Source organism: Ascochyta rabiei, chromosome 13, assembly GCF_004011695.2.
Source record: "Ascochyta rabiei chromosome 13, complete sequence".
Classification (NCBI taxonomy): Eukaryota; Fungi; Ascomycota; class Dothideomycetes; order Pleosporales; family Didymellaceae; genus Ascochyta; species Ascochyta rabiei.
Window position 1 is genome coordinate 1,095,626 of NC_082417.1, and position 19,805 is coordinate 1,115,430.

The 19,805-nt window shown below is 56.2% G+C and overlaps 7 protein-coding genes across 7 annotated transcripts, besides 9 other annotated features; 3 read left to right on the forward strand and 4 right to left on the reverse strand.

Annotated features, from left to right (window-relative positions):
* Window positions 1-802: 802 nt before the first annotated feature.
* On the forward strand, window positions 803-2,792 carry EKO05_0007863 (uncharacterized protein; the record flags this gene model as incomplete). The annotated part of the gene is made up of 2 exons (XM_038941157.1): window positions 803-1,348; window positions 1,398-2,792. 2 exons carry the CDS (start codon window positions 803-805, stop codon window positions 2,790-2,792), a joined length of 1,941 nt encoding a protein of 646 aa, XP_038796999.1.
* Window positions 1,128-1,153: a tandem repeat.
* Window positions 1,154-1,246: a tandem repeat.
* Window positions 2,793-3,363: 571 nt separating the features above from the next.
* Window positions 3,364-3,416: a tandem repeat.
* Window positions 3,417-3,720: 304 nt separating this feature from the next.
* Window positions 3,721-3,754: a tandem repeat.
* Window positions 3,755-3,758: 4 nt separating this feature from the next.
* Window positions 3,759-3,838: a tandem repeat.
* Window positions 3,839-6,051: 2,213 nt separating this feature from the next.
* Window positions 6,052-6,882, forward strand: EKO05_0007864 (uncharacterized protein; the record flags this gene model as incomplete). Its single annotated transcript, XM_038940957.2, has 2 exons — window positions 6,052-6,071; window positions 6,120-6,882. 2 exons carry the CDS (start codon window positions 6,052-6,054, stop codon window positions 6,880-6,882), a joined length of 783 nt encoding a protein of 260 aa, XP_038796998.2.
* Window positions 6,883-6,895: 13 nt separating this feature from the next.
* Window positions 6,896-6,912: a tandem repeat.
* Window positions 6,913-7,444: 532 nt separating this feature from the next.
* On the reverse strand, window positions 7,445-9,302 carry EKO05_0007865 (Autophagy protein 22; the record flags this gene model as incomplete). The annotated part of the gene is made up of 3 exons (XM_059637146.1): window positions 7,445-8,778; window positions 8,831-9,097; window positions 9,152-9,302. 3 exons carry the CDS (start codon window positions 9,300-9,302, stop codon window positions 7,445-7,447), a joined length of 1,752 nt encoding a protein of 583 aa, XP_059493129.1.
* Window positions 9,303-9,888: 586 nt separating this feature from the next.
* Window positions 9,889-11,430, forward strand: EKO05_0007866 (uncharacterized protein; the record flags this gene model as incomplete). The annotated part of the gene is made up of 1 exon (XM_038946339.1): window positions 9,889-11,430. One exon carries the CDS (start codon window positions 9,889-9,891, stop codon window positions 11,428-11,430), a length of 1,542 nt encoding a protein of 513 aa, XP_038796996.1.
* Window positions 11,431-11,479: 49 nt separating this feature from the next.
* Window positions 11,480-11,521: a tandem repeat.
* Window positions 11,522-11,570: 49 nt separating this feature from the next.
* Window positions 11,571-12,863, reverse strand: EKO05_0007867 (uncharacterized protein; the record flags this gene model as incomplete). The annotated part of the gene is made up of 1 exon (XM_038946338.1): window positions 11,571-12,863. The coding sequence occupies one exon, from the start codon at window positions 12,861-12,863 to the stop codon at window positions 11,571-11,573; it is 1,293 nt and encodes a 430-aa protein (XP_038796995.1).
* Window positions 12,194-12,242: a tandem repeat.
* Window positions 12,702-12,739: a tandem repeat.
* A 368-nt stretch (window positions 12,864-13,231) lies between the features above and the next one.
* Window positions 13,232-14,251, reverse strand: EKO05_0007868 (uncharacterized protein; the record flags this gene model as incomplete). The annotated part of the gene is made up of 2 exons (XM_038941063.1): window positions 13,232-14,008; window positions 14,090-14,251. The coding sequence occupies 2 exons, from the start codon at window positions 14,249-14,251 to the stop codon at window positions 13,232-13,234; spliced, it is 939 nt and encodes a 312-aa protein (XP_038796994.1).
* Window positions 14,252-15,969: 1,718 nt separating this feature from the next.
* On the reverse strand, window positions 15,970-17,330 carry EKO05_0007869 (uncharacterized protein; the record flags this gene model as incomplete). Its single annotated transcript, XM_059637147.1, has 4 exons — window positions 15,970-16,286; window positions 16,338-16,895; window positions 16,942-17,204; window positions 17,254-17,330. The coding sequence occupies 4 exons, from the start codon at window positions 17,328-17,330 to the stop codon at window positions 15,970-15,972; spliced, it is 1,215 nt and encodes a 404-aa protein (XP_059493130.1).
* Window positions 17,331-19,805: the final 2,475 nt, after the last annotated feature.

Consider the following 19,805-nt stretch of genomic DNA (forward strand, 5'->3'; position numbering starts at 1 on the left):
CCGCCGTCCCCCCCCCCCGGCTGCTTTGTGCGGCGGCGACCGTGCGCGCTAGCCCACTAGCGTCCCCAGCCAGCAGCAGGCGCGGTTGATGTCAGAGCTGTTTCTCCTTCTGGATCAGCTCTTGGGGCTTGCCTGGATCTTTCCGACACTTCACAGGAATTATGTATCAATTCAAAGCCACGCCTGCGCAAGCAGCTGCGTGCGGCCCGCCGACAGTCCGCCTCCCTGACTCTTGGATCGTAGACAATACCAATCGCCAGCGTCACACCTTCACACCTTCAACCCCTCCGTCCTCTCTGTTCACTCCTCTCCGTCCACGCCCTCCCTCTCCGCCTCTCACCTGCCCACTGACCGCCCGTGCCTTGTCTTCGTCGTGTCCTGCACCCGACTTGGCCTCACGCTTCACGGTGCTAGCACCCAAGATCCCTCGCCCGCAACCGTGGCCGCCGTCTCCCGGAAACAAGGTTGCATTCATCTCCCCCGGCCTACGCACATATTTCTCAAGTGACAACGCCTTGTTGTCAACAACCCTCCTTGCTTGACTCCGTACTGCCCGCCGCCTCATCACTTCCCTTGTCACGGCCGTGTGGTGAAAGACGCACACGCCGTGTTTGCAAACACAAAGCCGACGCTGTACCAAGCACGCCTGCCTCTGCCTCTGCCTCGCTCCTTCTCATGCTCGCCGCCACACGTTGACGTCGCTGCCTCACCTCGTCCGCCCGCGAGCCTCTCACCCTGCGCCCAACCACCTCGCCCTCGACCCTCTCACCCTGCGTACAACCACCTCACCCTCATCGTCCACATGCTCGAGCTACAGCTCCCCCGTTCGATGCCTCACGCCCTCCCCCGGGAGCCTCCCTTGGACTTCCACTTCTCGTCCTCCGCTCGCCCCACCTCCACCAAGTTCGACACCTCCACCAAGTTCGACTCGAGCACCGTCCAGATGCAGCTTCCCGTACCTCGCATATCAAACGGCTACGACCTGCCAGCTCCCAGACGGTCCCTGACCCCTCCCAACCTGCCTGGCTCAGCAGTCAAGGTCGTATCTTTACCACACACTCAAGGTGCCGGTCATCAGTATGGCTACCAACTACCTGCCATCGGCAACTCCAGGTCAGCCACAACAACAGCAGCAGCAGCAGCAGCAGCAGCAACAACAACAAGACCAACAACATCAACATCAACCACCACATCAAACACAACAAGCCCAACTGCACAAAGGCAATCCCAGCAACAACCTCAAGAAGTAGCACAGACGCCGCGCAAGAAGTGGTCAATATCACCCAACTTGCGGATCCCCTCGACCATCAGCACACCGCAGGAGGGACTTCCCCAATTAGCAGCCGAGGTGAGTGCAGCACTTGGACGTTGAAACTGTTCAAGACTGATGGGTCTAGATCACTTGCCTGTTCTGGTTCGAAAGCTCAAAGACCCTGAACCAGGTGACAGACTCGACCTCGCCTCGCCAGCAAATACAGCGCCTCGTTCCAGACGCAATACCGACTATCGGGTTCCGCAAGTGGGTAGCCACAATCTTGACGACGACCCAAGTCGCTCAAAATGTCATCTTGCTGGCTTTGCTGTTCGTTTGGAAGTTGAAGCAGACCAACCCGAGCGTCAAGGGAAAGCCAGGTAGCGAGTACCGTCTGCTTACCGTGGCCCTCATGCTCGGCAACAAGTTCCTCGATGACAATACCTATACCAACAAAACCTGGGCCGAGGTTTCTGGCATCTCAGTGCAAGAAGTCCACATCATGGAGGTCGAATTCCTCAGCAACATGCGCTACAGCTTGTACACATCGAAAGAGAAGTGGGAAGAGTGGCACAAGCTTCTTGGCAAGTTCGGTACCTTTTACGATCGAGCTTCCAAGGCCCCTGCGGCCGGCACCATCAGCCCGCCCACGCCCTCGCTCGCCGTTCCACACAACTTCATTCCATCTCCAACAAATCTCCAGACCTCCCCGCCAACCACAGTCTACTCACCCAATCACTTGGCCTTCTCCAACACACCACTTCTCCAGCCTCAGGCATCTTCGGCACAGCTTTCACCCGTTGGTGCTCTCCCTCCTCTGGGCCCGATTGTGCAACGCAAGCGAAGCACCGACCACACTGCTGAACCACCAATGAAGAGACAGGCTCATGGATTCGCACCGGGGCCTTACACCAACGCTCCCCTTGTGCCGACGCTACAAACTCCCGTCAACAGGTCCTTTGAGCCACCGCCATCTGCGAACAGGCTGCCGCCTCTGCCAAGTCTCGCCATTCCACCTCCACAGCACATGCCTCCTGCACAGGCTAAGAATTGGTCAGAGCTTCCCCTGCCAGTTCCTGGCAACCGTTCCATGGCTATGGTCTACCCACCACCCGTCCAGTGGCAGCAACCGGCTAGCACACCAACATCCTCGGCTGCGCCTCCCTTCTCTACGCACCACACTCCCACCGCCGATCAATCCCGCCAGATTAGCCCATACCCGCACTCGAACAACTCATCTCCCACGAGCGCCTCGTTCCCCACTGCATCTCGGCAGTTGTCGCCATCTTACTTCCTAAACCAGAGACAATCGCCCTATCGTCCAGTTCGTGGAGTACACACGCTTTTGGTGCCTCCACCCCAGACTTCCATCCAGAACCCAGCTCGAAACATCTCGTACGACCAAATGCACTACCACCCCCTCGGCCGTCCCATGACTGACCGTCGTGCCGGCCCTTTGCCGTACACGGACCACAGTGCATGGCCTGAGACGCACCAGTTTAATCAACTGCCCGTTCCTCAGCAACCACTCTTCCGCTGATGATCATCTTCAATGTACAAATTCTTCTACGGTCACATACACGGAGGCTAGCCATCATCTTCCAGCTCATTACCATTTTTGCCAGCGTTTTAGCGTGCATCTCGTCGGTCGATAAATTGGACCGACTTTCTTTACAATAGCATAACAGGCGTTACCTGTACATCTACTACACGGAGCTAGATTTTGCTCAGACCCAGAGCCAACCCAGTCGGGCGGGCGCTCGCGGGAGATGGAGAGTAGGACAGCCGACCGCATGTTAGCCTAGCCGTAGTCAACAAGACAATGAGATGGACTAGGGCTGCCTTGGTGGCCACTAGATCTTGCACCAAGCAAACATGCCTGACTTGTCCTCTTGCTCTTGCGACCACTTGTGATGTCCAAGACAAAGTGACCTGCCATAGCGTAATGATTGGTCAGATTACTGAACGTCTGGTCTCGCTTAGACCTGCTGCAAAGACGCTACGGTCCCAAATTTCAGGGCCCTTGGGAATGCTCCTAGTGCGGGGTCGTCGCAATTTTGAAAAGGAGCTCCGCGCACTCCGTTTGGAACCACCAAGGCCAAAAATTCAAATACCCACCTACCTATCTACCTACCTATCCGTATCGCCGACCAACCAACCAACCGGGTCGACCCCTTCCTAGCTTACTAATGAATCATGATGTTGATGAGCACGGCTTGGGAATGAACGGTCATGAGCGGAGATAAGACTGCGTTCGTGAGACCCGGGGAAGGGGGCTGGTGACCTCATGTGGTGTTTTGCAACCGGATGAGATGGATGGACTACCTTTCCATGCCAAAAGGTTTCATCTGACATGCCAATCATGCTGCAGCAGCTAAAACTTAAAAACCAAAGAGACAAGCGTTTGATGTCGAACGTTTTTGAATTGATCAAAGCACCGATTCCTGGCTTGCCGATCCCGAGATGGAGATCCAGATCCAGACCCAGAACCCGGACCCGGACGTATTGTAGACGTGGATGTGGATGTGGAACCGGGCGGATCGGGGGGGGGAACTCGATGGGCTTGTGCATGTGCATTGTGGACGTAGTTGACCGGACCGATATGTCTGCTAGCTACTTACACGGGCTGTTTCCCCGTCTGTTGGGACTGTATGCGTGTAGCTGGGGATGCTGCATGTACTCTACAGTCTAAAAGGGGCTCTGGTGTAGGGTGTTTCTGCCCTCCTCTGGCTGTGGAAACAGGTTTTAATGGAGACGTGCAGCCCTGAACGTTTCTCAGTGCTGATGAGGTGCAGATGTTAGACGTGAGAGGCGACGAAGCTCACTGTTGGCGTTTGAGCTTTTCAGCTGCATGCTAGTTGCGAGAAAGCCTGGTTACTATCGTCAGCCTCAATAGTCTGTGGTCGGTATGAGAGGCATCTCTGGAGGAGTTTGTCGTCTTCCGCTCATATCTCGTGTGTAGATTTGTTATCAACATAACATCAAAAGGTCATCTAGCTGTGCAGAGCTCACTGCCTGGTGAAGTACGGTTTTCACCACTGTGGATGAAGGTAAATGGGCAGTCTTGGCATAAGACTGCAACAACAGCAGCCTCACCTGTCTCACTCACCTTTCCAGTATAACACCAATCCGCTGCTCACCTCGCCTTTCCAACCGCCTCTAAACTCAGAGCCAACACACGCACGCTGGTCGAGTGCGCTCTTCATAGCGGCAACTAGAGTACTCCACGGCGCGTACACACGACAAGAGTCACACAAGACAGGAGTTGCTCCACCATGGCGCCAAAGAAACGAGCAAGGGCAAAGAACTCATCTGCAACACCACCAAGCAAGTGCCAGAAGCTGCCCAGGCAGCAACCTCAACAACTGCTTACAACAGCTGCCACTGCATCTAGTACAAGATGCTGCTTCCGACATGTGGGTAGCAAGAACGTTTGAGAAAGGATCCATACGTGTACTAGTGGGATGTTCAGTACAGCACTCAACGCTGCGCAGTCACCTCTTCTTCGGCTTCCGGCTGAGTTGCGCAGCCCGATCTGGAGCTACGCATATGGCGATCAACACGTTCATGTCGACCACATCACCCATCAACAGCATGTGTTTCGTTTGCGAACCTGTCAACACACGAGTTCTCTGCGCCCCTGCAGATGATCTCGCAACACGCCGCCGTTCTCTCTGCCTTTGGTGAGCAAGCAATTCTGGTGGGAAGCCTCTGCGTTGTTCCGTTCCTCCGTAACGTTCGTGTTCAACTTGGATGACAGCCACAACACACTTCGCGCCTTTCTCCGGTCGGCTCATCTAAGCCTTTCCTACGTCCAGTGCCTCGAGCTCACGATTCCAAAAGGAGACAATGCCTAATCGATCTCTCTGGAGACTCGCCCTAACTTCAGCCTTGCTTTCTTCACATGTACAGGAACAGATGTTCGGAAGTCTCGCGAAGTGTATGCACTTGACACCAGACAGATGATTTGCTCGGCGTCGAGAGGTTTACACACGAGTGTATGCCACAGATGAGGCCGGTACCCGACGAGGTGCTCCAATCTGATCAGGCGCTTCGAGAGCTTGCGAGGGCTCACCCTATTGATCGGGTTTGTGGTCGACGACGACAGGAACTACACTTGTACGATGACCACAGATAACAGGCCCAATGGAGCGGGTCAGGTAACACGTGCTGCGAGGATGGAGGGCCTAATTTGGAACGACGAGAGAGATACTTTGCCCCAGTTTCTACGCTTGTTCCAGCAACACAAACTGCAGCAGGACCTCACCCACGTCGCCATCTTCGACAGATGGAAGCAAAGACGGTTTGACGGTGAGATCCCCCAAAAAAAAAAACTCGCGTTATGGAGCTCCAGATTTCGATGAAGGCTACTCTGCTCAATCACTCCCTGAGCCAAATCTTCCGTGATCGTTTGGCTGAGGACAAGCGCGAGTTGGAGGAGATGGATAGGAAAGAGCGTAAGACGGACACAAAACATCCCCCTGTCTGAGCGCCTCAAGGCAGCAGTGCTTGGCATTCATTTCCCTGCAGGCAGGCACAGTTTAGCGTATCAACTTTTTCAGGCATCTGCTCCTTTAGAAATCGTTCTTCATGTTCTTGGTTAGTACAAGAGCTCTTTTTTTCTCTGATTAATGTTCTTCTCAGACCAACAACAGTCCACGCAGCAAATTTACATACAAGTCAGCATGGCATCTGGAAAACGAAAGCGAGATGACGAGGCGCCATTAGTTGTATCTAATAAGCGTCAAAGAACCTCCCCGTTTGACTCCTATGTTAGTCCACATCAATACGATCCGAGAATGAATACTCTCGCGAGGATGTGAGTGGCTACAACGATCGTAGTAGTCAGTGCTGACAGCAGACTCAGAACCATCCCAGCTCAAAACGCACGCTCTTCGCCATTATTGCGTCTTCCAGCTGAGCTACGCAAGCAAATCTGGCAGCATGTATACGGAAACGCTCGCATCCGCGTCAGCCTTCCGTCGCACAACAAACGCGCCGAGGCCAGCCACGTGGATCTGAAATACACGATGTGGGAAGACGTCTTCTATCCACTTACAGAAATGCTCCCACGGCTCCAGCTCCCTCGGACAGCATGCAAGCAATTCTATTCCGAAGCCACTGCAGCACTCTACGCATCGAGCACCTTTGAATTCGACAGCCCGCACACCTTCCGCGCCTTTGCCCTCTCGCCGCACCCCTGCGTATCCCAGATCCAAAAACTGAGTATCCCTCGCTTAGAACACGACTGGGAAAAAGCCCTCACCGCGTCCCTGATCGGAAGGCTCAAGAGCCTGCGCGGCGTGCAACTTGCCCACACCTACCTGCACTGCAGGGCAACTCACCCCCTTCCCCACGCCGGCCGCGACGAATGGAAACGCTACTGGCGCATGATCCGCTCGTTCCAGCAGCACAAGCTGGAGCCCCACATAACCGCATTCAGGCTCATGGTTCTCAACGTGTTCAAGCAGAACCTACTAGCGGGCGAGCAGCTTCCCAGGGACATCCTGGAGCTGAAGCCAGAAGAAGCGCAGTATCAGAACGCGCTGCGGTTGCAGGCTGATTTCAAAGCGGCCTTGTTACACTACACGCCGCGGCGGCTGTCGAGACGAGCCGCTGGAGCTAGCTGAGGAGCATGTCAAGTTTTTTTTTTTTTTTTTCGCAGCCTCTCCGATCCACCTGTCCAGAGCGGCTGTCGATACCGGTCTCGCATCCAGCGCACCAAGCGTGCCAAATGACATGGACACGTTCCACCACCCCAACACACCCAGAGCCACTTGCAGCAGACATCTCTTCGGTTAGCTTGGCGCTTCAAGGAAGATCCGTGGCGCTGACTACATCCTGCCAGATCAAAGGCCAAAATCTACCGCCATCTAGTCATGGTTGCGGAATGACCTCTGGCGACGGAAGGCTGATTGCGCGGCCATCAGACCTAGCGAGTAGAAGTGATTTAGATGATGGAAAGTGCGCGGACGAGGGGGTGTGAATAGCTGCGAGGAGGGCCTGAGCATCGTCGTGGCTGGTGAAGGAGACATGGATGGCATCGTAACTTTCGACTTTGGTGAATACAAGTTCTTGGGTCTCGTACAGTCGTTCTATCATAATCTCATAACGTCATCCCATCGTCTTCATTCCCGTCCCATCGTCCTCATTCCCGTCCCATCGCACGTTCAGCCGCAGGAAAGCAACTCCTCAATCCCCACCCACCCTCTCATAACTCCCTCTCCCGGGTCCAATCTCATTGTCCGCCATAGCCCTCGCATCCTCCCTTCCCTTCTCGACATCCAGCTTCCACAGCAAGGGCGCAGGCAGGACGACCAGGACCGCCAAGAAGATGAACGCGGGCCGGATGCTCCCCGCATGGTCGACGATCCAGGCCACGAGCGCAGGGCCAAACGCACTACTGCCCTTATCCGTGACGGCGTACAGGGCGAAGAAGGCGGCCTCGCTACCCTCGGGGATAAGCGGCGCGTACACGGAGCGCGCGTACGAGCTGATGCCCCCCATGACGATGCCGTGCAGGACGGCAACGGGGTAGATTTCCCACGCCTGCTGCAAGCCGATGAAGCCGAGTTTCCTGAAGAGCGGAATGTATCCTAAGAGGCCGTACAGGGGAATGATTTCCATGCCTGCGACGCACAACAGCAGGACTGTCTTGGACTGCAGTGCGTATCTGGCCGCAATGCGCGGCCACGCGAACGCGCCGATGATGCCGGAGCCGATGGACGTTATCGACAGCAGTGCAATGGCGATGGTGCTCATCTGGAGCTCTGTGCGAGCAAAGAGCACGGCGGTGCCGGAGATTGTGGCAACGGCGTCGGAGAGCAGAAACCAGCTGACCAGGAACAAAAACGTCTGGCGGAGGCGGATTGCGCGGCGGAGAGTCGTCCAGAAGGAGCGGAGCGAGAAGGAAAGGTAGTAGAGGAATCGCTGGATCCTGGACGGTTGCTTGCCGAAGGAGCGTTCTTGCTTTGTGGGCAGAGGCGAGCCGGGGCGTGGTCGCAGCCAAAGTAATGTCGGGATTGTGAAGATGGCCCACCACAGCCCAACGACGAAGAGGATGACGCGCATGGAGAAGCTGGGGTGGGCTTTGCCAAAGGCGGTTTTGCTGAACAAGAAGAGAATCAGGATGGCGATGACTTGAACAAACACCGCGGCGATGTACCCGTAGCCAACACCTTTGCTGGATATCACTGCCGAGCGTTTTAGGTCCTTGGTCAGTTTATCTGGGCTGGCACGACGGCGCATTCCACTATCACCGTTGGGATTGAAGCTCTCTAGTTCCTGATCCAGGGAGGTGGATGACTCCGAGTTGAAGGACTTGAGATGCGACTCGGAAGGATGGTTGGCAACCAGCAACGGCAGGAAAGCGTTCAGCAAAACAAAGGAGAAGCCTAGACTGGTAACACCCAGAATGACAAGAATAGGAGCAAGGTAGTATATCGTCGGCGAAACGAAGATGAAGAGCATGCTGACGACGGAGCCGGTATAGGCGCAGACTGTGAGCATCTTCTTTCGATACGGGCCTTGACGGTGTCAGAAATATCGAGATCGCCACTCAATATCCAAACGACTTACCATGGTCGGCAAACGAGCTGAACAGCACCAGAACAATAGCCTGCACAAACACAGCAGCCGAGAAAGTGTACAGCGAGAAGCTACTCGTCGACAGGTCCTTCCCCATCAATCTGATCATGCACTGCTCTTTCTGGCCATCTGCAGCAGTACCATTATCGGCACGGATCCGCACAGTTCCGGCATGCTCGACGCACGGTTTGCTCCTGTCGGAGAAGAAGTGTCCGTTTTCACGAGCCAGCTGCTCAAGAACGACAGGGAGAAAGGCGCCTGGTGTTTTGTTAATTCGTGCAGACCAGATGGGTTGTGCAGTGATCTCCCTACCAACGGCGACTACGGCGAATACCTCTGCCGCAATGGGATAAGCATACCAGCCGTTCAGCTCGCGGGCCGTCGTTGGACTGGTGTCTTCGCCTTCGTAGCGAACCCGTGGCTGAATTGCCGCCGCCTCGTCGTCCTCATCCTGGTAGGACATATTGGGGAGTGTTCACGACATGAAGCAGAGATGGAAGATGACATCGTTGTGGTGTGCTAGGGCCGTGGTGATCCGGGAGTGGATCTCTGTTTCCAGGTGTGAGGCTGAGCTAGGCGGTTCTGGGCTGGCGTGGTGAAGCGCGATCGGGAATCGTCAAGCCTCAGCCGAGCTGCTGCTCGAACTTGTTGCAGATTACAGCTGCCATGGTCGGGTATTTCGCAAGAGACAATGGTCGGCTCGTGGAGCACAGTGCTGAGGAAGTCGTCGACATCTCTTCGTGATGGTAGGAAAGCTTCTCTTGCTTGAGGCTTACCGGTAATTCGGACGACTTCCGGCAACCAACGTGTGATCGAAACCACGATACGACCGCAAGAAGCCGAACACTAGAGCTGAATCGACAATTTAAGACTCACCCGGTCTCCGTGAAAACAATTGCTACGCGCAGAAGAAACACCTGAAGACTTCAAACCACCAACATCCAGGCGATATATCAAAATGACGTCACGTATCGCGAAGCTCCTCACAATTCAGGGCTGCTGAGGCACCAGTCTATTTGTACTAAGACATAAAACACCAGCCTATCAGGATGAGTCATCCCTGGAAGCCATCGCTCTACCGCACGCACGACGTGCAGACGCCCGCGCCGGCATCGGACACGGTGGATGAGCTGATCGCAGCCGTGCGCTCATGCACCACACGCCTCCACTCACAGCCGTATAACCCTGCGCTCTGGACTGAGCGTGCAGCGTATCATCTACGGCTGAACTACCCAGAGCTAGCGGTCGGCGATGCATATAAAGCCAGATTGCTGTTCGACCGCATAGACGCAGCGGCAGACGATGATGGAGAATTCAGCAAGAGCAATGGGAATGCGTTGGGAAATGAGAGTCGTGATGCAAACGAGGAGTGCCGTCTGAAGGCGTACACGATCCTAGGCCAAGGACTCTACGACTGCCATTGCCACTGGGAGTGCTTCGAGTTCTGGCTATCGTTGACGCGAGCTGAACAGTACCCGCGCGTCTCTCGGCTTGCGTTCACAAAAGCCAATGCGCTCAAGCAACTGCTGGCGCAGAAGAAGCAGGCTGCAGCGCCGTATGGAGGGACGCAGCAGCAGCAGAGAGATAGAGTGAGGGATGGAAGCGTCGTCAGTGTGCACTACCCGTGGATGGAGGAGCGACACCTCGCCAGGAGCGCTGGAGTCGTTGCGTGTGTGGACGAGGAGTTGAGGAACAATGTGCAGCCACGGGCGTGTCGAGTGGGCAAGAGTACGCTCGCGCCGACGGAAGAAGACATGCTAGGCGTGTTTGCGGTCCGGCCCATTCGTAAAGGCGAGTGTGTTCTCATCGACCGCACGACGACAGCAGCATGCAGCAGACGCCCGACCACTCCACACTGCGAGAAGTGCTACGACTCGCCCCTCTCCTCACCCATGCGCGCATCGTGCTGCACGGCACTCTACTGCTCCCGTGAGTGCCACGATGTTGCAACCAAGACGTACCACGGCGTGCTCTGCGGCCAGGACTTTGCTTGGCTCCTCGCCCCGGCCTCGCAGCTCGAGGAAAACGCGTCACCGATGCGACCGCTCCTGATGCTGCGTTTCCTGGCCCTCTGCATCCAGGCAGGCACGGACAAACACCCACTTGACCATCCGCTGATCGCACGTCTCCAACCGCTCGCCAATCGCAACCACCTCGACGTCTTCACGCTCGGCGAGTCCGTCGCAACGCCGGTCCGAATCCTGCAGCAGCTGGGCGTCGACGTCTTCACTTCCCTCGACCGCTTCTCCACCATGGCCCTGCACACGCTGTGGACGCGCGTCGCGAACAACAAAGCAGGAAGCCTCGATCCCAAGCTCGGGTTCGTGGACGCGATATCGCCGCTCTTGCCGCTGTTCAATCACAGCTGCGCGCCCAACGTCGAGTACAAGAAGGAAGAGGGCACGAGCACGATTCGATTCTTTGCGCTCCGGGATGTTGCGCAAGGGGAGGAGATGTTCGATAGCTATCGCGATGTGGAGGAGCTGGAGAGGGAAGAGAGGGTGCAGCGCTTGTGGCCGTGGTTCGAGGGCGCGTGTTTGTGCGCGAGATGCGAGAGGGAGGCCACGGCAGGGATGGAAGTAGAAACGTGAATGTGTGATATTGTGATGGAATGACGCCCACGCCGCAAATGCTCCCAAACATCCCATCCCATCCCATCCCATCCCATCCCATCCCATCCCAGCCCGTGCGCCGTGCAAGGAATGCTCTCTTGGTACATGTCTTTGGCGGTTCACGCTCGCTCGTCGATGCGCGGCCTCTTGCTGTCTCTCTCGCCGTCGTCTGCGAATCGTTTCCGGTCGCCCAGGGGGTTTGCGTTTGCGCCGCTGGGGCCCTCCTGGTCGCGGTCTCGCCCTCTGTGGCCATCGGACCTGAAGCGCTCGTCGAGCGCGTAGTCCTCTCTGGTGCGCCGTGGTCGGTCGTCGGCGTAGTCGCCCCAGCGGCCGGTGTCCTCGGAGCGCATGTCCTTGTAGCGGGTGCCGCCCTTCTTGCCCAGCTTGGTCATGTCGCGGATCTGCATGTACTCGGGCAGGACCTCGCGGTTCGTCTGGTCTTCGAAGCGCGCGTTCATGAGATTGCGCTTGTCGAGGCCGAGCTCCTTGAGCTCGTCGGTGAAGAAGGCGCCCTTGTGGAAGTACTTCTGCATGAACTGCGCCTGCCCCCTGCCCTCGCGCGCCTCGGCCTGCTTCTCCATGTGTGCGCGGTCCTCTGCCTCGCGCTCGGCGGCGCTCAGGTTGCGGCGGCGCTCGATCTCGGCGCGCTCGGCCTCGGCCTCCTCGATGGCGAGGCGCTCGCGCTTGATGCGGCGCAGCTCGCGCAGCTTCCACGCGAGGAACTCGGCGGGCGGGTCCAGGGCGTCGGTGTCGTCGATGGCGTTGATGTCGGCGTCCTCGACGTCGTCGTCCCAGTCCTTGCGGGCGGCGAGGCGCTCGGCGGCGCGGGCTTCGACCTGCGCCTGCACGAGGGCGCGCGTCTGCTCCTGCCGCCGCTGCTCTTCTTCGGCCGCGAGCTGGTCGGCTGTCTTGGCCGGGCCTGCCGTCTGGGCGCGCGCCTTCTTGCTGATGAAGACGGGACGGAGCTGCTTGCGGGGCGCTTCGTCTTCGCTCGACTCGTCCTCGTCCTCCTCTGACGACTCGTCCTCGCTGGAGCGCTCGTCTCCGCTGCCCTCGGCGCCGTCTTCGCCGTCTTCGCCGTCTTCGCCCTTGTCGTCCCCGGCCTCGCTTTCCGTCTCAAACTCGTCCTCGATGGCCTTGCGCTCGGCCTCGGACTTCTGCCGCGCTGCGAGTGTCGACTTGAGCGCGGACCTGGGGAACGACGAGGCAATGGGCGCGGGCTTTGGCTTGGCAAACGGCTTCGGCCTGGACTGCTGCTGCTGCTGCTGCTGCTGCTGCTGCTGCTGCTCCTCGCCCGAGTCGGACTCGTCCGAGCTCGACGGCTCTTCGGTGGGCGCGGCGCCGGGCTTCCCGGCAAACTGTCGCGTCCGCACAGGCTGCGCGGTGAGCTTCTTCGACTTTGGCGGCGGCATCGTGCGTGAGACGGCGGCGAGGCGGAGGGGACGTGGCGCGCGTGGGGGGGCCTCTCCAAAAAGTCGAAGAGCGCACACGCCGCCCTGCCGCGGTTCGCGGTGCGGTAGCGCCTTGGCCCCACGCAGCGCTTGACCCCACGCAGGGCTGAACCCCACCGCGATGCGTCAATCATGTGCATCGCAGCATCTCGTCTCGTTGCAGCACCACGCATGCCATGTCATGGAGCGTTGCAGATCAATCGAACATGTGGATAGATTGCAAAGGTAAAAGGATCCTCCAAGCGCCATATGGTATCCGAACAAGATCAACGCCCGCTAAAGCACCTCAACCAAAGCAACACGCTTGACTCGCCATTCGCCTCTCCCGCTCACGCGCCCCTCGCGTACGCGGTGCCTCCCGCTGCCTGGTCAAACTCCACCAGCTCGTCCAGACCGCACACCTGGAACAGCTCCTTGGGCCCATATCGCCTGCCGCCTTCCTCTGCAGGCCCCACGTTGCCGAGCGTCTTCAGCTGCTGCACTGCCCTCCGCACAGCAGGGTACACCATCTCAAACGCGAGGCAGGGGAAAATGGCCAGCTTGTAGCCCAGCTCTCTGCACTCCTTGACGCCAAAGTCGGGAGAGACACCGCCGGGGACGTTGTTGAACAGGCACGGCGTCGGCGCCAGCTCTTTGCATGCTCGTGTAGCCTCCTCGCGAGACCTAACACCCTCCAGGAAACATGCATCTGCGCCTTCCGCGACTGCCGCCTTAAGCCGCCGCATGGCTTCGTCGTAGCCGTGTCCCTGCAGCGCGTCGGTCCGCGCAATGATGACAATGTCGCCGTGCTTCTCGCGAGCCAAAGCTGCCGCCTTGATTCTGGACGCATACTCGGACACATCCACCAACTGCTTGCCGTTCAGGTGACCGCAGCGCTTGTTGACGACCTGATCTTCGAGGTGCAGGCCCGCTACGCCAGCGCGTATGTACTTTGCCACCGTTCGGCCCGCCATGATGGGTCCTCCGTAGCCAGTGTCTGCATCTGCGATCAGAGGTACGCTAGGGTCCAGGTTGGCAATCATCTCGGCGTTGGCGTGCATGTCGTTCATGGTCGCGATACCCATGTCTGCCATACCCAATCTACTCATCGTGGTCCCGGCGCCAGTCTGTTATGCAATGCTTAGCTCTACAACCTTGAACCCCCCCCCCCCCCATCACGTAGCGCTCGGTTCGTAATGGTGACATACCATGTACAGACAGTCGACGCCTTCCTGCAGCGCGATCCGCGCACTGAAGCCATCATACACGCCCGGGCACGCGATGAATTTCTCCGGGTCCGCCAACATCGCCCTCAACTTCTGGACCGCAGTCATGTTGCTTGTGCCGCTGCTCGTTTCCATCGAACCCATGGTCGGATATGGGCCGTCAGACGCTGTCAACCTTCGCTTGGTGAGCTGTTGGGGGGGGTGCCGTTGGTTCAGCACAATGGAAAAACGCAATGATGTTTTAAAGCAGAGGGAAACCAAGCAAACTGAAAAGGTACCTAGGTTCGTGAAACCTGCAGCTAGGTAACCATTGTGCCGAACTCTGTCTTTAGACTGAAACCATGCCACTGCTGATGTTCACCAGGGATAAAGATTGCCGTCGGCGCCAAGTCATTAGCCGTAGGGAGCTTTTCTCGTACTTTCCGCCCTCGATTGGCGGTCTTTGACAAGTCGTCGCGAAACAAAGTTGGCAGTCGCCATCTAGAACCGACTCTGGTGCGTAGTTGCCCGTGAGGTGCACCCCGCAGGTGCTTCTGACGTAGTGCACAAGGCCGATGTTCGCCGGTGTTTTCGCCGATGGACACGTCGCCGTGGGCTGTCAGTGGCTCAAAAGAAAGCAACGCGACCAGGTACAAGACGGTTACGCACTTCTTGACCGATGGCCAGGCGGGCATGTCCGGAGTAATGCATGCGAGGGGCAGGCCGTGTGTGGGGGTCTCGGCATATCGCGTGGGAGCAAGTCTAGCTCGCGGCACAAGTGAGTGAAGGATTGGCAGGTTCAGGGAAAAGTGCGTACCAGAAGGACATTAAATCATGCCCGAACAACGAAACATGCTGATCTCGTGGTCCTGTACTGTCAACCGGAGCTTGATCGAGCCGTGCATAACACGAGTAGATGGTTGACTACGCTCCGGTGGTGTTTTTGGGCGCAATGCTGCTGAATCTCGGGGCACTGCGTGTGGTAAACGCATCTTGTTACCGCATAGTGGGCTTAGCTTCCGCGCGTGGTTCCGGTACTCACTGCTGACAAGAGGTTACTAAGTGCAAGGATGAAATTTGCTGTACTCACCATCGTGCGACCCATCAAGCATACATCTGACCGAGAAGCTCGTACCCTGCCCTGGACCAGCGGTCATGTACGCCTAACCCCCTGATTTCGGCGGACTCGGCCTCAATCCTAGGCACTCGGTGTCTATAAACCTAGCAAGCCTTTGCTCTTGGTTAGTTCGCATCACAGCTTCGCTCCTAGACGCCACCGCTAGCCCCGGAACTGTGCTCAACATCTCTTTCTTCTAATGCTCTCGGGTAGCATAGCTGGCGGAAAGCTCATTCATTTCAGCTAACACTGACCTAGCTCTCTATACACTTGTCCACCGGATTTCGATTCCATACAAGGATGGATGGTTAGTCGATGACAGCCGCTTGTCCCTCACACCGCGACTCTTACATCGAGAATCTCCGCGCCCTGAGATGATTCTCCATTCACCGCGACGACAGCAGTATCGTTCCCGGGCTTTACGCGTTTCCAAGGGTCTGCAAACGGACAAGTCGCTCGTTCGTCGCATACGTTCTGCGGCATTGCCTCAAAGCTTTCTCGTTACCAATGTCCTGTAGATCGTCCGTTGTTTGCAAAAGGCCTCGACCTCGGATTTGGAACGCAACAGCCAGTGCCGATGATTCTATCAGCTCTTTCCCATTGGATCCGGGCGCGCTGATGATGAAGTCTTTGATATTTCTGATGTTCCTGATGTTCGAGCCTTCGAGTCGAACAGGAGAAGGAGCTTTATTTTCTCTCAACGGTCTTCGCAAAGCTAAATCTTATCAGGTCTTCAGCATTGCGGCAACACGTCGATTGGATGTCTTCAACCGAAGGTGTATCCCATGTTTCCGACATTTTGTGGTATTGGTCCACCTACGGGGCCTAGAGGAGCATTTGGAAATTCGCTGTTTGAAAACTGAAATCCGGCTGCCCAATCGTAGTCTGGAAACTGTTCCAGCATTGGCGGCACATTGTAGTCGGATCCGTCCCAGGTATCGAAGCTCATTCCTGCAGAAGGGTCCACCTGCAGTTGGGGATTAATAAGGCTTGGGTCGAACTTCGTTAGAGGTTGTTGCGCCGTAGGCATTGTCGATGCCGCTGTTGCGGCTGGGAATTTTTGGTCCTGGTTCTGGATGTACGCTTGGTGTCGTGTTAACATGGGACGGGAAAGAGCCAAGAAAGTTTGCTTACGAGGTGTGTTAGGCTGAGTTGCTTCGTTCGACGCTAGTACGTTCTCATCTCCGTTATACGGGTTCTGCATGTTGCCAAACTCTTCCCTCCAATACCAGAACATGTCGTAGCTCACACTCATACTAAGTCTGGTTCGTAATCTCAAACCCAGCGATTCGATGCGTCCGTCTTTTCTACGGAAGACCTTGCTGCTGTTCCAAAGGTCGTGCATGATCATGGCTGTGCGCACGCCAATATCTCCTGGCTGTAAGGAGACGTTCTTAAGGAACTGGGCTGCCTGGAAAAACGCTTGCTCGCCAGAAGCAAGGTCTAGGTGCTGAGCGAGTGGGCTTCGCACGAGCCTAAGGATGGAGAAACCGGCAAGACATATAGTCCTGTCAACGAATGATTGAGAGACTGATGCAAAATGGACTTGTTGGGCCATGGCAGCTGCGGCATTGATTGTCGAGACGCAAAGGGAGTAGAACCGGGAGAGACCATCTGCATCAGGGCTCATGGGATGAGCAAAGAAATGGAAAGCCATCACATGAATGCGGGCACAGCTAAGTTGGAGCGAATCTACAACAATCAGTTGTCATACGCGTACATCGAAGGTTGAACTTACCGAGATCGCTGGGAGCTGAAGCCGACAGGCTGAGAAGCTGCGAGTCGAAGATGCTAATGAGGGATCGTAGCACACGGACGTCGCACTTCATGGATTGCAGATTGGTCTTGCCCATAGCAACCATTGCGCGGAGAAGGATGATGTAGACTTTGTGGAGGAACTGGAGATCGACCGGCAGATAGGGAATCATGTCCTCCCGATCTCGTTCGTCAGAATCGAAGAACGATTCAGCGAGTGGAGGTATACCTTCAACGCAATTTGTCCTGTAGGCTGTTAATTGTTTGCTTTTCTTTGCAGCTATTTTGATCATACCGTATGGACACGATGACACAACACAACCACAGCCTTGTCCGGAAGACTTTGTGCTCCTCATCTTTCTTAACGGGCATTCTGGCGAAGTCTTGTCCTACGCCTGAGATGTGGAGTCCGATTTGAGTAGCTAGATGGACTGCGGATCCACACATGAGGTGTGTCACATCTTTGTACATTGAATTCGTTGGTAACCGCCAAGTACAGAGAAGGAGAAAACCTTGGATCGTGGGCATTGGTGATGATCGCGACGCCATTGTCGAGAAAGCCAGAGGCGTGATCAGCTTACTCGATTTGTCCAGAACATTGGGATCATCACTATATCTTCTCGACCCAATAACGATGATCGTCCAGAACAGGAATGGCGACGATTTGTAATAATCATTCGGACCCATTGAAGCATCAAGGATGGGAAAGAGAGGGTGGTACTGGGTAAAGAACCTGGAAGCGAGATTAGAACAGAGACATCTGGGACTGATGGGAAGCAATACAGCATGAAGCAGTCATCGATCCGCTTGGGGTCAAGAACGTAGCCATCCAGCATACGCGGGATGGTGCCGCTGGACCCCGACCCTCTCCTCGTCGGTGGTCTTGATTCGAAACCTGGAGACAACGAATGGGATCCGTCGGTTCCGCCAGAAGGGTCTGAATAGGTGCCTGATTGATCGTGGGGGCTGAGGTTGCCCATGTCGACGTTAGGTGACGCTGTTGAGTGAGGGTAGTTGGAGTCTGTTGTAGAGCCTGGCGCTCCATTGTGTCTCATATTCCATCGGAGCTCTTCCAACTCTCTGCGCATCTCCGCCTTGGTTTGTCGAAGATTTCTGGTCGATGTAGGCAGAATTCTACAATCAAGGCCCATCTTCTTGCAGCGGCCACATGGGTCGTGTGGCACTTTGTGTTGTTCAACATCACATCGGATCTGAACAGTCAGCCATGGCCTTCCGTGTCGTGTCGATGGCACGTGGCGGGGAGGGGCTGCACCTTTTGTTGGCGACATTCGACACATGCCTTCCGCCTGGGAGTAGTCATATCGGAAATCCTTCGCCCGAGGTATCCACAATTGATGAGGTGCACTGAAACAGCCCTACAGCAGCAACAGGTCGCGATCAATCGGCGAAATAAGGCCTGTATGTGTAGAGAGGAAGCTCGCCATGAAGCGGAGAGGAACCGCGACGAAGAAATTAGCTTTCTACGTCGTCATAGGACTTGCTGCAACCGGTGCGAATCGGAAGGCGGGGAACTACCGAGGAAGGACCGCTAGGGAGATCTCTGTTGTGTTTCTGGATTGGAAAATTCTCGGTTTTCGACTTGAGCCCCAGGGTTTCTCTTATAAATCTGCAACCTAGTGCTGCACGCTGCTTGTGTGTGGTTGATGCTTGCATGAGCAGTGGATCGCAGCGTGAAAATCCCCATGCCCAGCATTGCCAAACCTTGATTGTTCTAGCGCGCTTCTAATTAGCAGGGCACGTCCTGAGAGCCATGGGATTTTGGTGAGCGTGTTCTGACAATTGCACCTGCCCGCCAAGCTGTTGGGTTTTGTTCGTCGTTGGATGTTGCTCGTCGTGTAGCCGAAGCGTAGCATGGCTGCACCGAGACGCGGTCGATATCCATTCCCATCTTCCCATCCCATCTTCACACATCTTCCGGTGACCCTCCACTGTTCTTCCCGCCATGCTCCTGGTAATTGCCAAACGTGTTCGGTGGAGATCTGAAATGCAAGCGTGCCTGATCTTCCTCGCTGTCCACACAACTTGACCTTATGCAGCTTAGCAGTTGGCTGGTACCTTTGTAGCTTCACTCTGCGGCCACCCATGAACGGGCACTACTCGGGTTACACAGGGCGACAGGTTAGTGGCGCTCGAGTCCAACCATTAACCTCGTACGAACCCACCCAGCCACCAACCGGTCATCTCGACTGCCGCGTTGGAACGGCAGCTCATCCGAGCGCGACACCCACTATGTACAGGCACAAAACACTCCCCTGTCATTCGCATGTACAATTCCTGCACACGCCAGCCGCAAACTGCCCACGTGGTGAATGACAGCATAGAGCCTCTGATCACTGCATGCACAGCTTGGCAAATCTCTAGGGTGGGTTGGCATCGAGCTTGCCCTCGGCGTGGCCAGACGTGGACTTGGAGTTGAGCCTCACTGCACGCTCCGCGGGCAGTAGCCCATCCGTTCTCGAGGCCGCTGGGCTCACCGTTGTCTTGCATAGACACAAAGCCAACACAGCCGGATCTAGACTTCCGCGGAAACGCCTGGGCTGGAGTCCTGAAAGCACTCCAAACCACCTCTGCGCGTGCGACTGCTTGCAGGAACATCTGCTGCAACAAGCAATGCTACGAAGCTGGACTATTGTTTGACCAAGCTTCGACACATGACTTCTTTCCTCCGGGTGCACTATCGCAAGATCCCCACTCGAAATGCGACCTTCATCGTCAATCTGCCTCCTCCATCACTAGTTCAGCGATCTCTCCGCATGCCCCATTGCGGAGGGCAGGTTAACCGTCGCAAACTTCCATTCCTCCGTACATCTTCATGTCTCCGCGGAT